We start from the raw sequence: 16,412 nt of genomic DNA, 5'->3' as shown, positions 1-16,412 counted from the left end.
AATTGATTTCTGTTTAGCAACTTGTGACCAGGTAAACATTCGAAGTGACAAAAAAAATGGAGCAACTCTATAGGCTATGTTCGGTTCCAGCATCTATTTTAAATTTCTATTTTTAGCTTTCTGTACGTTATTTTATTATGACTTACAGTCAAAATGGAGACCGTGGCTCATGGTGGAGAGTCGGTCGTCCAGTAACCGGAAGTTTGATCCCCGCTCTCCCCAAGTCATGCACCGTGTCCTTGGCCAAGACACTTCACACACACACCGGTGTGTGAAAGGTGCAAATTTTTGGTGGTGGTTGGAGGGGCCGTAGGCGCACAATATATACACACTATATAAAGCAACTTTTTGCTATCGGGTTGTCGTAGTTACTTGCATGATACGTTCGGCACAGTTTTTACAACAGATACCCTTACTGGGAATCTGGTGTAAAGGCTTTTTCTGAAGCACCTATCCTCCACTTTCTAAGAATGTTACATTAATTTTATTTTAAATTCAGCACACAAAATGGCGACCGGCTTCTCTTCAGCCTTACAAATCCAATCTTCAACTCAAATATGCTGGTTTTGACTGATTTTGCAAGGCCCACAGAATATTGTGTTCTATTGCTATAAATGCATGGAACCTATCAAAAGAAAGATTAAAGTCTCTTCTTTTATCAGGAAAGTATGTTTCTATCGGTTTCCGTTTTGCAGCAATTAGCATTAGAATATAAGTTTCATCAGTTTTCACAAATCTATTTAAAATTGTGAGTAATTGAGGATTTTTTCTACATGGCCCTGGTTGATCTCCTTTGCTCTGCTGCCACCTGCTGGCCGTTTGTGTAATAACTACCATTTCTGCAACAGTTCTTTGCAGTTGAGAGGCTGCATTAAAGCCTTCTGTATGCTCTAGCATAAAAAAAACAAACAAAAAAAAAACAAAAAAAAAACACGTATAAATACGTCTTTGGGACACTTAAAACATAAAAAAAAACGTATTATACGTTATTGGGAGCAAATGAGTATCATAGGAAGTGAGTGCAGTCATTTTCTTGGCTTCGGTCTGAATTGCCCTACGACACACGAACGACCAGTCCGGAATGTACACTGCCTCTCTCCAAAGTCAGTTGGGATATGCTCCCTCTCACCCACGACCCTAATGAGGTGAAGCGCCATGGAAAATGGATGAATGGATGGATGGATTTAGCCTGCCGAAGCAGATGGTGCCCCACCATTGATTTTATATAATAAAAATGTCACACTATACTGGACACTAAATGATGCAAACTATACAGCATCACTTTCAGTGGAAATAAATAAATAAGTAAACCGCTACTGCAGCATACAGCTGGAATGGTCACGCAGGCATGCAGCCAGCTATTGGCCACCAGAGATTGCAGTGCTTCCTATTGATTGGTCGTCTAATACAGGCAAGTGCGGGGGTTATTCCTGGCTGTCGTAAAAGTAGCAGGTTGCTGCCTTTTAATTTAATGTCACATCAAGTTTGACCAACATTGGTCCAATCAGATCTCCTCCACACTCCCTCTCCCTCCTCCTCTCTCTCTTTCTTTCTCTCTCCCCGTCGCGCTCTCTCTCTAGCGCACCTCAATGAACCTTATTGGTGCACTGTGAGCGACCATCATCCGTCCACTGGATTCCCACCGCCGGCTTCTCGAACATATGCATTTGCCGAGCTTCTTCCCAAGGAGTTGAACAGAGAGGTTGTAGGTGGCAAAAATGGCACAAAGCTTAGTGCTGTTGCTCCTGTGGCTCTTCGACACATCATCCGCGGGATTTCCTAATCAGATTAATATCGGTAAGTGATTTGCGCTGGGGCTTGATCTGTGATTTTTGCGCGGAAGCGGACGCAGGACTGTGGTTTTGTTTAGCGGTAAGATGTGCGCGGAAGAGATGCGAATAAGTTAAGTGTTTAAAAAAAAAAAATGCTGCAGTCTCCTAGTGAATTGTTTGTTTGGATTAAAACCAAACATGTGGATGGAGCGAGTACAACCAAGATGAAAAATGCAACTTGGATCACGCAATAATGAATTACACGCACGATAATGTCCAACTAATAAAGAGCTGAAAGTGATGCGCGCGGTGTGGCGGCGTTGTTCCTACTCGCAGGGGGTCTCTTCATGCGCTCCACGGTGCAGGAGCACAGCGCCTTCAGGTTCGCGGTGCAACTCTACAACACTAACCAAAACACCACAGAGAAGCCTTTCCACCTCAACTACAACGTGGACAACTTGGAGTCGTCCAACAGCTTCTCGGTCACCCACGCATGTGAGTACGCTACTTACTACTCGTAATTTGCACACTCAGCAAGAAGAAATGATGTATGCAATTTATGTTGCGTTGAGGTGATGGTGACTACGTTTACATTCAGTCAATAACCTTTTCTTGAGAGGCCACGTAAACACGCAAAAAACAACCCGAAAATGCCCTTATTTGATTTTTAAAAAACAAACAAAAAAAAAAACCAAATATTGTAACTGTTTGTTCTGCGCATGCTCTCTTCGCAAGGAATTTGCACTTTTGCGGCGGCCATTTTACGTTGCTACTCGCAAAACAAGCCAAATTTGAATACATCGATTTCTCCACTGCGTTTACAAGTTATTTTCAATCGCGACGGCGAAAATGCCAATGTGTGTAAATATACACACACATATGTGTGTATATAAGTCAGTTTCTAGTGCGTAACCCACCGAAAATACACAAGCAGAGCTAAACAAAATGGTGAAATATGAGGATGCAGGGCAGAAGTACACTTTTGAAGCGAGGAGGAAACCAAGTGTGGTGATTGACATGAATATAATGGCTGTGTCCGAAAGTTCACTCTCATTCACTATATAGTCTCGCACTATGGTAGCCTAATAGTGCCTCATTCTGTTGGGCAATTCAGACAGCCAGATAAAGCGAACTATTTGCTCCTCGCCGTATATCACGTGACCACCATACCTGTCATGTCACACTGCCTATTTATTGTGAATAAAAAATACTTTTAAACTGTATTTTATTTTATTTTTTGTACGTATTTTCAATTTAAATGAATTATTTCCATGGTTAGATTATCGTTTTGATGCTGTTGCTTGCTTGAGTCCGTTTTGTTTTCCTGCTCGCAATGCATTGTGGTCTATGTTTACCTGTTGGGTGACCATCGTTATTCACTATTTTTAGAAGTGCATTGTGGATAATTTTGAGGTCACTACATGTTTTTTGGACACTTCGATACTCCTACAAAATGTTGTGATCCCTCAGTAGCGCACCATAGTGTGCACAATCGGACATTTTACTGACTGTAGAAAGTTAACTCATTCAGTGCCATTGACGGCTATACACGTCACAGATCCATTTTTACTGGGCTGGCAAAAAAAATAATCACTTCACAGCTCTAATTTTTGTTAAAAAAAAATCATAGTATATGTACTCTTACACCCCCTTGTGGCCGTTTTACAGGAAATATAAATTAGAAGCAGAAAATTGCTCTTAACTTCATGCAATTTTAAGCTAAAATACTATATTGGGATACATGCATTCATTTAAAATGATTTGTTATTGTTTTATGGAGGAAATGTATTTAAAAAAAAAAGTCTTTTTTAAATTTTTAAAGTAATTAACTGATTAAAATAAGAGGAGGATGAGCGAGTGTGCAGTGGATCAAAAAATGTTGAAGATGTGCTCATAAATGTAGAAAGAATTAACACACAACAGGTGTTCTTCAAAGAAATGTTGAAAAAGCCTTTTTGATTAGGTGATTAATCGAAATTCTAAGACGTGATTAACTCTTTCAGTGCCATTGACGGCTATACACGTCAAAGATCCATTTTTACTGGGCTGGCAGTGAATGAGTTAAAAGCGGAAAAGACGTCTATTTGCGTAATGACATTCTGAATTTGTATGTGGGAGTAACGCATGTAAACGTCCCGAATATTACAGAAACCTCAATTTAACCCAAATATTGACTGCATGTAAACGTGGTCATGATTGTTGGCATTTTGTGAAAATTGGATGCATGCTGTATATCAAGTTCCCCTTGCAACACTGTACACAAGAATGATTGTGGCAAGAATTTATAGTTTGTATGTTGGTTGTATCTGATCATATAATTGATTTACAAAGGGTTAAAAGAAGTAGCATATAAACAGTAGAGAATGACGTGCATTGCCTTGCTCTAAGCGTTTTTATGGGCTCTTTTATTGGTCATATACAGTATGGTGCAGAGCCGACAAATAAGCTCCCCCTTTTGAATCGCAATTAGCAGACACCGAGCGGATAAACGAGGAAGGAATGGAGTTCAGAGTGACATTTGGGGATGTCATTTGAAAAGATGAGCCAAGTGAATGGGGCTGCCTTCCCGAGCCAAAACGCCTTCATCCCTCTAACCCCCGTGCTGCATGGTCATAATGGCCCCTCTGAGTCTCCGCCCGCTCCATCGTCTCACTCCCCCTGTGTTATAGAGCATCTCCCCGGCATTGCAGAGTCAGCTCATTAGCACCCAGCCCTCATAGCGCCTCACCGTGCTGTCATTGGGCAAAAGGGGGGGAGAGGAAAAAAAAAAATCTATAGCTCCCCCCCGACCAGCAAACGAGTTGATCTGCAGAGGAGGTGGGCCGGAGCGGTGGGGGTGATGAAGTAGAGCATCATATCGGAGGCAGCCGAGCTGCAAGGACCCAAACGAAGGCTTCCGTAAGAAACAATAAGCAAATGAGTGTGAATAAATAATAGATAGTACCATGCAATTTCACGCACGTTGAAGAGGAATGGAAGCATAGGAGGGAAAAGGCTTGATATCGGAATCTAATTAAATTCACGGGCAGGCTGAGCTTTGGCGAGAAGAAGGGGCTCCTGTGGGAGCCGTGGCCCCGTTTCCTCTTTCTTGCTGCCATGTTGAAGCTTTTCCATCAAGAGCACTGTCTCAGGACGGTCGTAAACTTCACATGCACGAACACTGTGAAGTCTGACACAACTACTTTTAAAGGACCGTATCTGTCAGAGATGCGGAAAATGGGATGACTGATTATCAAATATCATTTGATTATTTGGAGGATTTTATGATTTGCACATTTATCTGCTATGCTTGAAGTTCCTTCAAGTCTTCTGCGTAATTGCAAAAGAGCTCGCAAGCTATTCGCACTACACAAGTTGCAACTCAAAATATTTGCGCTCTTTTAGTCAATTACGGTTGTTTGTGATAACAGAAGAATTGTTCAGTGTCATCAAGGTGAACCTCTGTGCTATAGAGAATGTTTGTGTTGCTCAAGATAGATGTTTTTGATAAAATTTCCAGCCAGCAAAACCCGTACGCTAAGGTTCAGTACCTTAACAGTGCCGTTTTTGAAGTATCGTATCGTTTCGGCTGGTCATTTTCTACAATTGCAAACGATAAAGGTTTCTCAAAGTATTTTGTTCTTCGTCTTCCATGAACAAGGAAGTACCCTGCTAACTAAAAACAGGCATACAAACGCAAACATGATGTAATCATTTCTACAGTTAGATCGGGGACATTACCGTTTGGCAATAAAGTTATTTATGATCAATATAGCATGACTAATACAACAAATCTAACACCATACATTATCAAGACACTTTTTGCATCTATCTTTGTCGATGGCCAACTACCAAACAACTACTGGCTTGGCATGCAGATGACATTTCATGTTTCTACTGGTACACAAGAACAGAAATATAAAAATGATGGTTTCTGTTGTGAAACTAAAAGTAAAACTGCAACTAATCTAAGCTTCCAGAATGAAGAAAAACCGTTGTCATTCAAATGTGCCCGACAGTTGTGTCCATACGTGAATCACGCTTGGCTCGGTCAGTAATAGCACGTTTATTACTGGAGGAAAATTTGCCCAGTAAAATACATATCAAAACCGAATTGTGATGTAATACGTGACTCAAACGTTCCCATACAGCCTGCTGAGTTACTGTACATACCCTTATCTGTGTATTTATACGTTTATTTAACTAACCATGATATAAGACTTCCTGCATGCCGATGGAGAAACACGGTAAAAAGACGACAGAGTTCTTTCTCATGATCTATGCTCTCGATTGACTTGAACCAAATCACACCAGACATCTTTATCCGCTTGTTTGGTGCATTTGAGATTTCAGACAAATGAATCAGAGCAGTTGTGCTAAAACTTGAACCATTCCAGATTGTAAGCGTAAAGCCTGAAGACTGTACCTTAGGGCGTGTCTTTTTCTTGATCCAAACTGCTAAATGTGTGGAGTTCGACATAACATTTGAGAAACCTCACATTGTGACAAGGCATTCGTATATTTGTAGAGTGTGGTGTATTCAAGATGGCCGACACAACGCATCACACACATGATATCTCCACGGACCATGGTGTGTCTCCTCCCCATACCGAAAATGAACTGTTTAGGGGCAGAACAGTGCCACAGGGTAAAATACAAACAGAACAAAAGAGCAGAAACGAAGAAACAGAAGAACCATGGCTAACTGTTAGCTTATCTCGCAACTACGCTACAAATCAAATCTTGTTCTTGACATTTTTATTGTGGTGAATCATGACTTGCGAGACACAAACTCTGAACACAGTCAGTTGCTGCTTTGTGTCCGGCAACAACGTCAGGTCACTTCCTAATTGGCGATGGTGCTGTTTGTTGTCATAATCGTGGCATCCGAAGCTTAGCCAAACTCAGACATAAGAAATATTTACTATATATTTACAATCATGGACCTTGTCCTTTTCCAGACCAGAACAGGGAGGAAAAATAATCACTGTGTGAAGAGTGCACATCCAAACACGCAAGAAACAAGTTTTGTTTCCAAACGAAATTGTCAAATGTGTGATAACCGCGATAAGCTAAGCGAGCAACATCCCGACGCACCTCAGATTATCTTCTCCAAGACAATGAAAGAACAATGAAATAAATCAGGTCATTAAATGAGATACATCTGCAGGCTCGCAGGCCTCGGAGGCTGACGGAAGAACTCCTGCGCCGTTGAGTTTTTACATTTGTCAGCGTTTGTTGTGCAAGCTGTCACAGTTATTTACGCGGATGTTCAAACTTCCTCTGTCATCAATAGCTCCCTGCGCATGACTCAGACCTTTTATGTGCAACACAGCATAGTACATTTAATTTTCATGAGGTGACAATCCAATCAAAGACGTTAGGAAAGAAGCGTTTATGTGGATTTGGGGAGTTAATCCATTTCGAGGCAGGCGTTACCGCTCAATCGATTAAAAAAAAACAAAAAAACTAGCACATCCATTAAACCCAACATAATAGAGACGTGCTTACAGTGAGTCAAATTAAACTCAGAAAGAAAATATTAGAATTCACATGTATAATAAAGGCGGAGTGTCAGGACAATTTTCTTTCAAGTCGGCTGAAAGCCTTTTGATATTAATTGAATTAGTGACCGGCAGCAAACAAATGTGTGGCTGCGGTTATCCTAAAGGCTCGGCTTTGTAGCGAAGCTTTGCCGTTTGCTTTGGTGGAAAGACTCATCGCTTTGAAGCGACTTCAGAAATTGTGAAATGTGTAATTACCAGCGCAGGTTCCATAATAGCGGCGGAAGCTGGGAGTCAGGGTAGCTCGGAGAGAAGAAAAGCGGAGTTCAAAGCGAAAGGGGAGCAGTTTGAAGAAAGCAGAGCGGACAGCGTTAATGTTCCTGATGGTCACGGCTAGCCAACTTAATGACCACGCCATCCTTTTCTCTCCTGTTTACTCATCCTCTTCCTCCCTTCCACCTGAGGTGGAAAGAACAGTGAGCCCTTCCTGCACCTTTGCTTGACACGCTTTTTACTCGATTACTCGCCTTGTTTTCTCTCAAAGGCGCATTCGGCAGTCTTTTGCTTTTGAAGCTCATCTTCATTTTCCTCATTTTGTCATTTCCCTAATGGTCCGCAGCCATTCTTTCAGCATTGAGCAAATGTAGTAAATGTCTTTTTTTCGGACAATATTGAACCATCTTCAGCCTATTAGTTACTTTTTGATAAAACAGGCTCTCTCCAGAAGAACAGTGATGCGGACAGCATGACACAAGCAACTGTACTGAGAGAAAAGCAGCGCAATGCCTCATTGTAAACAAAGAGAGCAATGTGGTTAACACAGCCCGGAGACGTTCATACCGCAGTATTGGTACAAGCAATGCGCCTCGGAATTATTTATTACTTTTGCTGCATTCAGCTCGGATGTTGTGTTGGTTGCACAATGTGTGTTCAGGATGATCTATGGTGATGATAAGTGAGAAATAACCTCAAGATGAAAAATTTTATCTTGGTTGTAGTGTCAGAATCCAAAAGTTTGGAGAGCCACTGATGAAAAAAAAAAAAAAAAACATTAAGAGTCAGGAAGAAGAGTTTTCCTGCAGCGGTTTTCAGCTTTGTAATGTGATGGCTAATAACACAATGCATTAGCAGAGTAATGAATATTCAGTGGCTTGCATGCATTCATCTTTCTTCCTGACAATGAACACACCCATAAAGAGGAACTAAACCCCCATTTTTTAAAGGCAAGAATACATTGTATGTGCCAGCTCTTGCGGAACACAGTACTGATTAATATACGTTCGTGAACTAATAATAAAACAGTACGTTTATAAATGTAAAGAAGTATTTGGCCAAATTGTCATCAGCCAAAAACCTGTAGTAAGAGAACACTCAAATGAAAGTGTTAGCAGTGCCCCTCACAATTCAAAATTTACCAGACTCACACCCAAAATCCAGGTTTACTATTCATTTACCATTTAAGCAGCGAGTCCCGAATCAACTCCGCTACTCGACTAGCTGCGAGCCGCTAACGCCTGCCAGCTGGCGCTGTAATATAATATAATAATTCTCACAGTATTTGTGAGTTAACAAACGCCGGAGAATACATCTTGTACCGCTACCGCTGATAACCGCCGTTCCCGAACCACTGGTGGTCCGGACCAATCACAGAGCGCCATTGTGTTTGGGGGCGGGATATGCAACTGTGACAAAACCAGGAAGCCAGCGCCGATGCCGGAGCTAAAAACAAACCTAACATGGTCGAATGGACGCTGCAATTAATTCTGTTCTCGCAGATTTACTTCCTGTTTCCTTGTTGAATTTTTCTGGTAAGATGTTCGTGCTTTTACCCCTTTCGACATGAACGGAGCTGACATTTTCATCCGTGGCCGTGATTGGTTGAAACAAACGCGTAGAATGTCGCATCGTCCAATCAGCTCGAATTATTGTACAGAATGTCCCGCCTTTTACCGACGAAATTACTGTGGAGAGGTATCAGATTATTGCCAGGTTACAGTATGATGGCAATAAAACAAATACTAAATTGAACACAATGCAACAACAGCTGTTGCAAGTCAGCCATAACTCCACCCAAAAGCGACAGTGCCTTTGCTGAATATTACTAACTCTGTATGTTTTTCTCCACATTCTCGCAAATATAAAAAGACCTAAACATGTTTATGTAAGCGAGAAGATGCAATATGTCAAATGGATTTTTTAGAATAAATTCTGAAAGATTTAAAGCTACTCCAATGCAGAACATTGAATTTTGAATTGCGACTGCCACCTGTGGCCAAAAAATCAAACTCCACACTCCCTTCTCACGTACACAATGCACACATGACGTCACATCCGGAGACAGAGGTTGGAAAATTTGAACCCGAATCCAGTCTGAAAACTCTTAGCCAGAGGCTTGCAGGATTAACCATTGTGAACAACTAAGGTATTAATCTGCTAATTAAAAGATGTTTGTGTCATAAACAGTCAACTGAAAAGGCTATTGTAAATATATTTTGGGGCAAATTGCTACATAGGGCAGCTTTAACTAAACAGCAGCTTTTCAGGCTTGATTTTCAAGCTTTAAGGTCAAATTACTACAAATTGTTGCCCATGAAGCACGTTTCCCACAGTAAAAGGTGAATTTTGTGAAGCACGGATGAAGAGACCCAAATCGTTCCACTTTTTTATGTGTTTGGATCTGTTTTTGTTGCGGTGTAAATAGATGGTTAACAAAGTGACAGGGAGACATGTTTTTTCTTCCAGTGTGTGGCCTGACAGAGACACGCTGTGGTCAACACAAGCCTCTCATGTGATTGTTGTAGTGCCACACTTTTCTCTGCGGGCTGTAACTCAATTTGAAAGGTGTGACCAAAGAAGCATGGCAGGGGAAGCTGGCAAAAAGGAAGGGTGGGGCGGTTGGGGGTTCGGTCGGGGGTTAGATGTCTTTGCTGTGTGTGTGGATGGAGATGGCGACTCCAGAAGGAGAATGCGAAATACTGTGGAGAAAAAGCGGGAAAGCGAGCCTTCCCGGTTCAGCTGCGGCGGCACAGATGGAGGTTTGTTTATGGACACACATGCAGACTTGTGCATATGCAAGTGTGCGTTTGGACAGCCGCAGAAAAACATGCGCAAGACAGTTGTATGCAGACACAACTTGTTAAGCATGTCGCTGCAGTCAAACAGTAACATGATTTGTCTGGTGAAGGTGTTTGATGCAGTGCACCGCATTGTGCAGATGTTGTGACCAATGAGTGTATGTTTCTTCACATAACTATAAACAGAGAGGATAAATCTGAGTTAATTAGTATGAAACTACTACGAGATGCAAATTTGTTTTTTGGTGACACAAACTGAACTGCTTTCTATAAAAGACAAAATAAAGCACTGCTTTCCCTGCTGTCTTTGTCTTGACTGATCTTGAGAATAAATCCACTCCACTATGTACTCCACTATTTGTTGCTTTGGCATGCGACGCCTTTTTATGTGGACTAAAGCTATTGTGTAATGCGGCGCTTCATAAATACGCCCGTAGGCTGAAGGATGATAAATGTTTCATTTATCTTGACTAAGTTGGCTGTGATATAGCAAGTGAACTTAAGATCCTCTCAAAGGGTCACCACTATTGCAGCATTTTGCTTTCACTGCAAGTTATTGTGAAGAGCCTATAGTGGATAGCAGCCTCTGCCAAACTATTTAAGCTACACAGCCCCTTCATCATCCCAGTTGAGCTGGCACACCATTTGTCACCAACAAACACCTGCACATACTGCACAAAAAATGTTCAAACAAAGTCTATTTCTAACCAATAACGGTGGGTTCATCATGCAAGATACAAAAATCATATAAATTAGATTGCAAGCAGTTTAGCTCCCACAAGCTAAGCACACATATGAGGGAAAGCAAACTTTTACAATCATGCAAGTTACATGCATAAAATTAAATCGAATTGTTCTGCTCAAAAATATAATCGATTCGTATCGAATCATCTTTCATCAGAGGGATGTGTCTTTGTAGGAAATAACATTTCAAGTATTGACATGTTTATTCATATGTATCCTAATTTCTTCATACACCCTCAAACTGATATACGTATCGAATCGTCTTTTATTGGAGGGACACACACCCCTAGTATGTATATCCCCGTGAATAAATAAATAAATATATATATATATATATATATATATATATATATATTAGGGGTGTGCCAAAAAAATTGATTCATAAAAGAATCGAGATTCTCATTTAATTTATTAATCGAATTGAATCGATATAAATATCCAAAAATCGATTTTATTCAAATTAGAAATGAAGAAGAAGGGGAAAAGGCTGTTGTAGCCCACATGCTGTTTCTGTGGAAAAAGGCACTTACAATACAAAATTAATAAATGTTTAAAAAAAAAAAACTTTAATGTCTCTATTTGTCATTTTGTCTTGCAAAGAAGACTGGAATAAATAATGATAATTTTGTGCATATCTGTAAATTGAAGCAGAAATCATTTGTCAATCAAATAATTTTGAATCTAAAAATCATTTGAATCAAAAAACGATTCTGAATCAAATCGTAGACCAAAAAATTGGAATCGAATTGTGAGACAGTCAGATTCCCAGCCCTAATACACACACACACACACACACACACACATATACATATATATATATATATATATATATATATATATATATATATATATATATATATATACACATACATCTTGTTTTGACATTTCAGCATGTCCTACCTGACAGCTGAACTGAGTCACGAACCAAAACTCCAAAACCCTCTTATATCATGGCTTTGTAATACTACGACATCCGTAATGACGCGTGGCAATGCGCTTTTGAATGGATCGCCGTGGCAGTGCAGTAAAATCAAAGGTGAACTTCTCATCTGTAATATGACGGTTTGATGGCCGGGTGTTCTCGGGGGCCTTGTGAAGTTGCTGGCCATCGGATGACTGGCGCTGTAGCGAATGAGGTGCGAAGGGCAAGGTCCCTGTGAGGATATCGACAAAAGCGTTCAAACCCAAGACGAGGCGAGGCCCGCAGAAAGGACAATGTGTTGAATCCACTTGCGTGTGACACTTCCATAAGAATGAGAGCAGAGTCGACAGACAGCTGCTAATGCTAAGAGGCTTGCACCAGCGCAGTCTTGCTTGGGTGGTTACATCACTTGCACTGTTAGCTTTGGTCACATGGGGTTAAAAAATCTCTTTCACCCAACACGAATGCTGGGAGAGTGTTAAAATACGTCTCATTCTTTTGACCTAATTTTCATGTTGTACAATATATTTTCACATATACATTTCTTTCATTTTTGAAGACAGAGACTTTAATGAGATTCACGAAAGCAAGATGTAAAAAAGACCGAAAGGCAAGTTCTACAAAATGCATTTTTAATGAAAATATCAAAAGAGCCTTTTCAAGTCAACCTGAGGAGAAGAGTTCCTGTCTGAGTGCTGTTTGTCTTGGACTCCGTCACTCTGGCAGATGCTGTTTGGTAACACAACAGCTTTCCTCGCTCAATGTTGTTTGCTTTAGATCTCCACATATCCTCCACAAACACTGGGCCAGAGGCCATGTTGGAACCATGTATGTGCTGTAAGTTAAGAAACCTTTAAACCACTGCTAATATCTTATATTTACAATGATAGCTTTAATAATCTCCCCGGTCCCAACTCGTAAATCTTTAGTGGCTTGTGCTCAGAGTGGGGGGTTGTTGAGGTCTTTAGATTTCCTATTGATTTCCTTTATCTATCTGCTCAATTTTGTAGGCCAGATGTGATAAAGTGCGAGGCAGAAGAGGGATTAAGGTAAAATGATTATGGATGGACTGTCAGGACACAGATGATATCATCATGCTACGACTTCAAATCACTTCACAGAGCCTACAGTTAACATGGGGTCCTTGTGTTAAGTCATACCAGTCAAAAAATTAGAAGAAAAAAAACATAAAACTCGCTTTAGAGTATAATTCATATTTTTGTGGGCCCCTATCCAGCTTGTTTTCCATGTCTCCCAATTCCCAGTGCAGCTGATTCCAATGACAGCTAATCAGCAAGCTCTGGAGAAGTCTGATAACGATCCTCACCTGCGTTGGAATTGGGAGACATGGAAAACAGGCTGGATAGGGGGCCCCGAGGACCGGAATTGAGAAACACTGCCTCAATGTGTTTACAAATTGATGGCAGAAAACGAATTCCACTTCTAACCACGAAAAACCATTTGTTTGGTTTCGTTTAAAATGGCAATCTTAACTATAATCCCACATTGCATCATGTCCAAAGTTCGAATCCTGGTTGGTGATTGTGCCTTTCGGTGGTGTAAATCCTATTGTGGCGTAAGGAAGGCTCATTGTTAGCGATACGGCACACATTGGTTGCCATGTCTTCTTCTACTTCCATTTCTTCTTCTACTTTCTTTTGGTGATTGGTGGGTGCCTTTTGATGCATTCCTGACGCTTTCTGGCCACGGGCGGTGATACACCAAAAGTATTTACCAACCGCCAAAACAAGAGTCAACACGGTTTTGGATCGCAGGAAGGCAGTCCGAGCTTTAATATCCACAAGTCGGACCTGAGAATGTCGCAGGACAAGCCGAGTTATACTCCGAAAGATACGGTAGTTTTCATATGCTAGTTTGCATTGTGATGTTTGAATATCCGATTTTAAGTTTGTGATACATAGCTGACGTTTGAAATTGTGCAAATATAAATGACGGAATTCTGCGGGTAAACACGGACCCTCTGTACTGACACAAGGTTTAAGAGTAATGTGCAGTCCACCAACTCATTTTAGCTTTATGGCCTGCACATGAATAGTTCAAGACCTTTTTTTTTTTTTAATTTACATCAGTCGGCATGATACAGCATGACAGCCCATCGATGCACTGCACATATGCTCAGCGCCCCTCAAATAATAGGCTTCTTTATGAACTATAAGTCAACAACAACAGCACAAGTCTGGGCTCCATTATTGAAGATGATATCAGCGTTGCTTTGTAATGAAGAGGAGGACCTGGCTGACCAATGATAAACATTATGAGGGACCCTAAGCGGATATGTGCTGAATCTTATGTGCTTTAACATTTTTTTGTAATCATAAAAAGAAAAAGCATGATAAGAACATTCTTGTGGGAGATGCACATTTGAAATAAAATCAACAGGAGAGAGGGGGCGTTACTGCCATTTCAAACTATTCATCTCAGGTGCATCAGGGAATAAGGGATTTGTCTGTGCAGCCTATTGCCTTTCTGATTTTTATTCTTTCATTGAGCAAAAGATCTCAAGGAGAATAGGACATATTGTTTGTGACAGATTATTTTCCATTCCAGGATGCCATTTAGCCTCATACCTGTATTAGAAAAAGGGGGGATGGCGCATTTAAGAAACGACTTCAAAAGACGACTGATGCTGCGGTTCGCTTTTTTCTTTCTGCTACTACTGTCTTGATCAATCCAACAAAAAAAAACATCACAGCTCTATCCCCGCAATCATAGTCAGCTAGCTTTGGCTATTCACATTACACACAGTAATCCTTTGCCTCCAGTGGAATGGGCCTCATCTAAAGTGGTTTCATTGGTTTGACTTCACAGGGTCCAAAAGAGAAACTGTTTCACTCCTTCTGCACATGTCAATGTACAAACCAAGGTCAAGTAGCTTATTAAAGCTTCTCTGTTTTGGTTATTATTATGAAAAGATAAATAATTAATCTTCTCAGTCCACTCGGACTGTGTTATCGTTTGTTTATTACTTCCTGCACGTGTGTGGTGGCAGATAAGTGTTGAGCCGAAGATCGTCAAGAATGGAAAGGACATCAGTCAGCGTCGTGCTGAATACAAAATATCAAGACTTGCACTCTTGCTTAGTAAATATTGGATCACGGTTGCTTCCAGCTTCACGTTTCTGGCGTGTACCAAAAGAGACGGTAGCGAGCAGAACGCTGCCAAAGCTGCATGTCTGTGCAGAAACGAGGGCTCCATCAGAACTGATTGCTTGTGACAGTTCATAGTCGCCGGGCCACTGAAGCATCATAACCTTGTGAAACTAGTGGATGGGCATTCTAGCATACAACTAAAGGAGAGGAGGTAGAAACATGCATTAGCATATTCCTCGCAGTGATCGAGAGATGGGGTGTAAAAACAAAAAAACATGGATATCCTTCGTGCTTAATATTAAAGACAACTTATCTAATCAGTTATCATGTCGAGCAGCACCTCTGGAGACAGGGGTGCGTTTACAGATAATTACTAGGGCTGATGAGTGGAGGGCGTGTCGGAATAAAGTGTTGTTGACACCGCAACATTAAAACCTTCTGCGGGCAAGAGAAACATGTCACTCGAAGCATAATGCGCGTCGATGTACTTCTGATCGTTCACTGAGCCACAATGAACGCAATGGTTTCATTGCATCTGCATGACTGCTGTGAAGAAATTTATGAAAAGAGTGAGAAATTGAAGTCCTCTACAAAACAAAAAAACAACTGCGTACTGTACCAGATGTATTCACAATGAGAATAGGTAGCTTCACTCCTCTTGAGCTGCGTGCCTGCGGCGATGCTAATGTCCACGCTTTCCATTGCCTATGTTGGGAACTTCACCCCTACCAAGATGGCCGCCTTGTAGGCATGTCTGTTCGGCAGATCTAGTCTTTTCTGTTTATATAACAGCAGAACAATGTGTCTCTGTTGATTGTGCCACAACGCTAGTTAGCAAGAGTTGCTAACTCTGGGACTGACAGACCTTATTCATATCATTAAAATACGCTAATTGTTAAATCGGGTTTTGTTACATCAAACAGTAGATGGAAACATCTTAAAGGCAAAGTCTACACATCTTGTTTTACTTCAAATCCAAAAGTTTGAACTGCTTCTAGATCTAACTGTACGTAAGGTTTGGATAATCCTGTACAGCAATACCAGGCACATGTATTAGCTAGCTAACATTAACAATGTTGTTTAACGTCAGCTGGGATACGCACCAGCTCTCCTTTGACCCTGAACTGGATAAGCGGTGTAGCAAATGGATGGATGGATGTAATAACATAAGTCTCTAATGTGAATGTTTGACTTTGCTTATAAGATCCATGATCAATTCAGCCGAACTGAGCTAATGAGTCAGTAGCCTATGTATAGTTGGTATTGGTGTGTGTGACTGGAGGAAAGTCCTTTAATGCGATGTGGCT

The 16,412-nt window shown here is 40.9% G+C and overlaps 1 protein-coding gene across 8 annotated transcripts in view; it reads left to right on the top strand.

Annotated features, from left to right (window-relative positions):
- The first annotated feature begins 1,484 nt into the window (after positions 1-1,484).
- Positions 1,485-16,412, top strand: part of gria3b (glutamate receptor, ionotropic, AMPA 3b) — a 120,911-nt gene continuing 105,983 nt past the window's right edge. For 5 of the 8 annotated variants that reach the window (XR_013284928.1, XR_013284929.1, XM_077531855.1 and 2 more), the window contains exons 1-2: positions 1,485-1,797; positions 2,109-2,267. Coding sequence is in view for 6 of the 8 variants with exons in the window: in XM_077531855.1 (XP_077387981.1) it covers positions 1,719-1,797; positions 2,109-2,267 (238 nt within the window). In the remaining 2 variants the exon portion in view is untranslated. The remainder of the gene's footprint in view (positions 1,798-2,108; positions 2,268-16,412) is intronic. The other 3 variants (XM_077531852.1, XM_077531851.1, XM_077531856.1) reach the window with 2 other exon arrangements.

Source organism: Festucalex cinctus, chromosome 9 (assembly GCF_051991245.1).
Source record: "Festucalex cinctus isolate MCC-2025b chromosome 9, RoL_Fcin_1.0, whole genome shotgun sequence".
In the NCBI taxonomy this organism is placed as follows: Eukaryota; Metazoa; Chordata; class Actinopteri; order Syngnathiformes; family Syngnathidae; genus Festucalex; species Festucalex cinctus.
The sequence above is the reverse complement of the archived record's forward strand: the minus strand, read 5'-3'. Positions and strand labels throughout refer to the sequence as shown.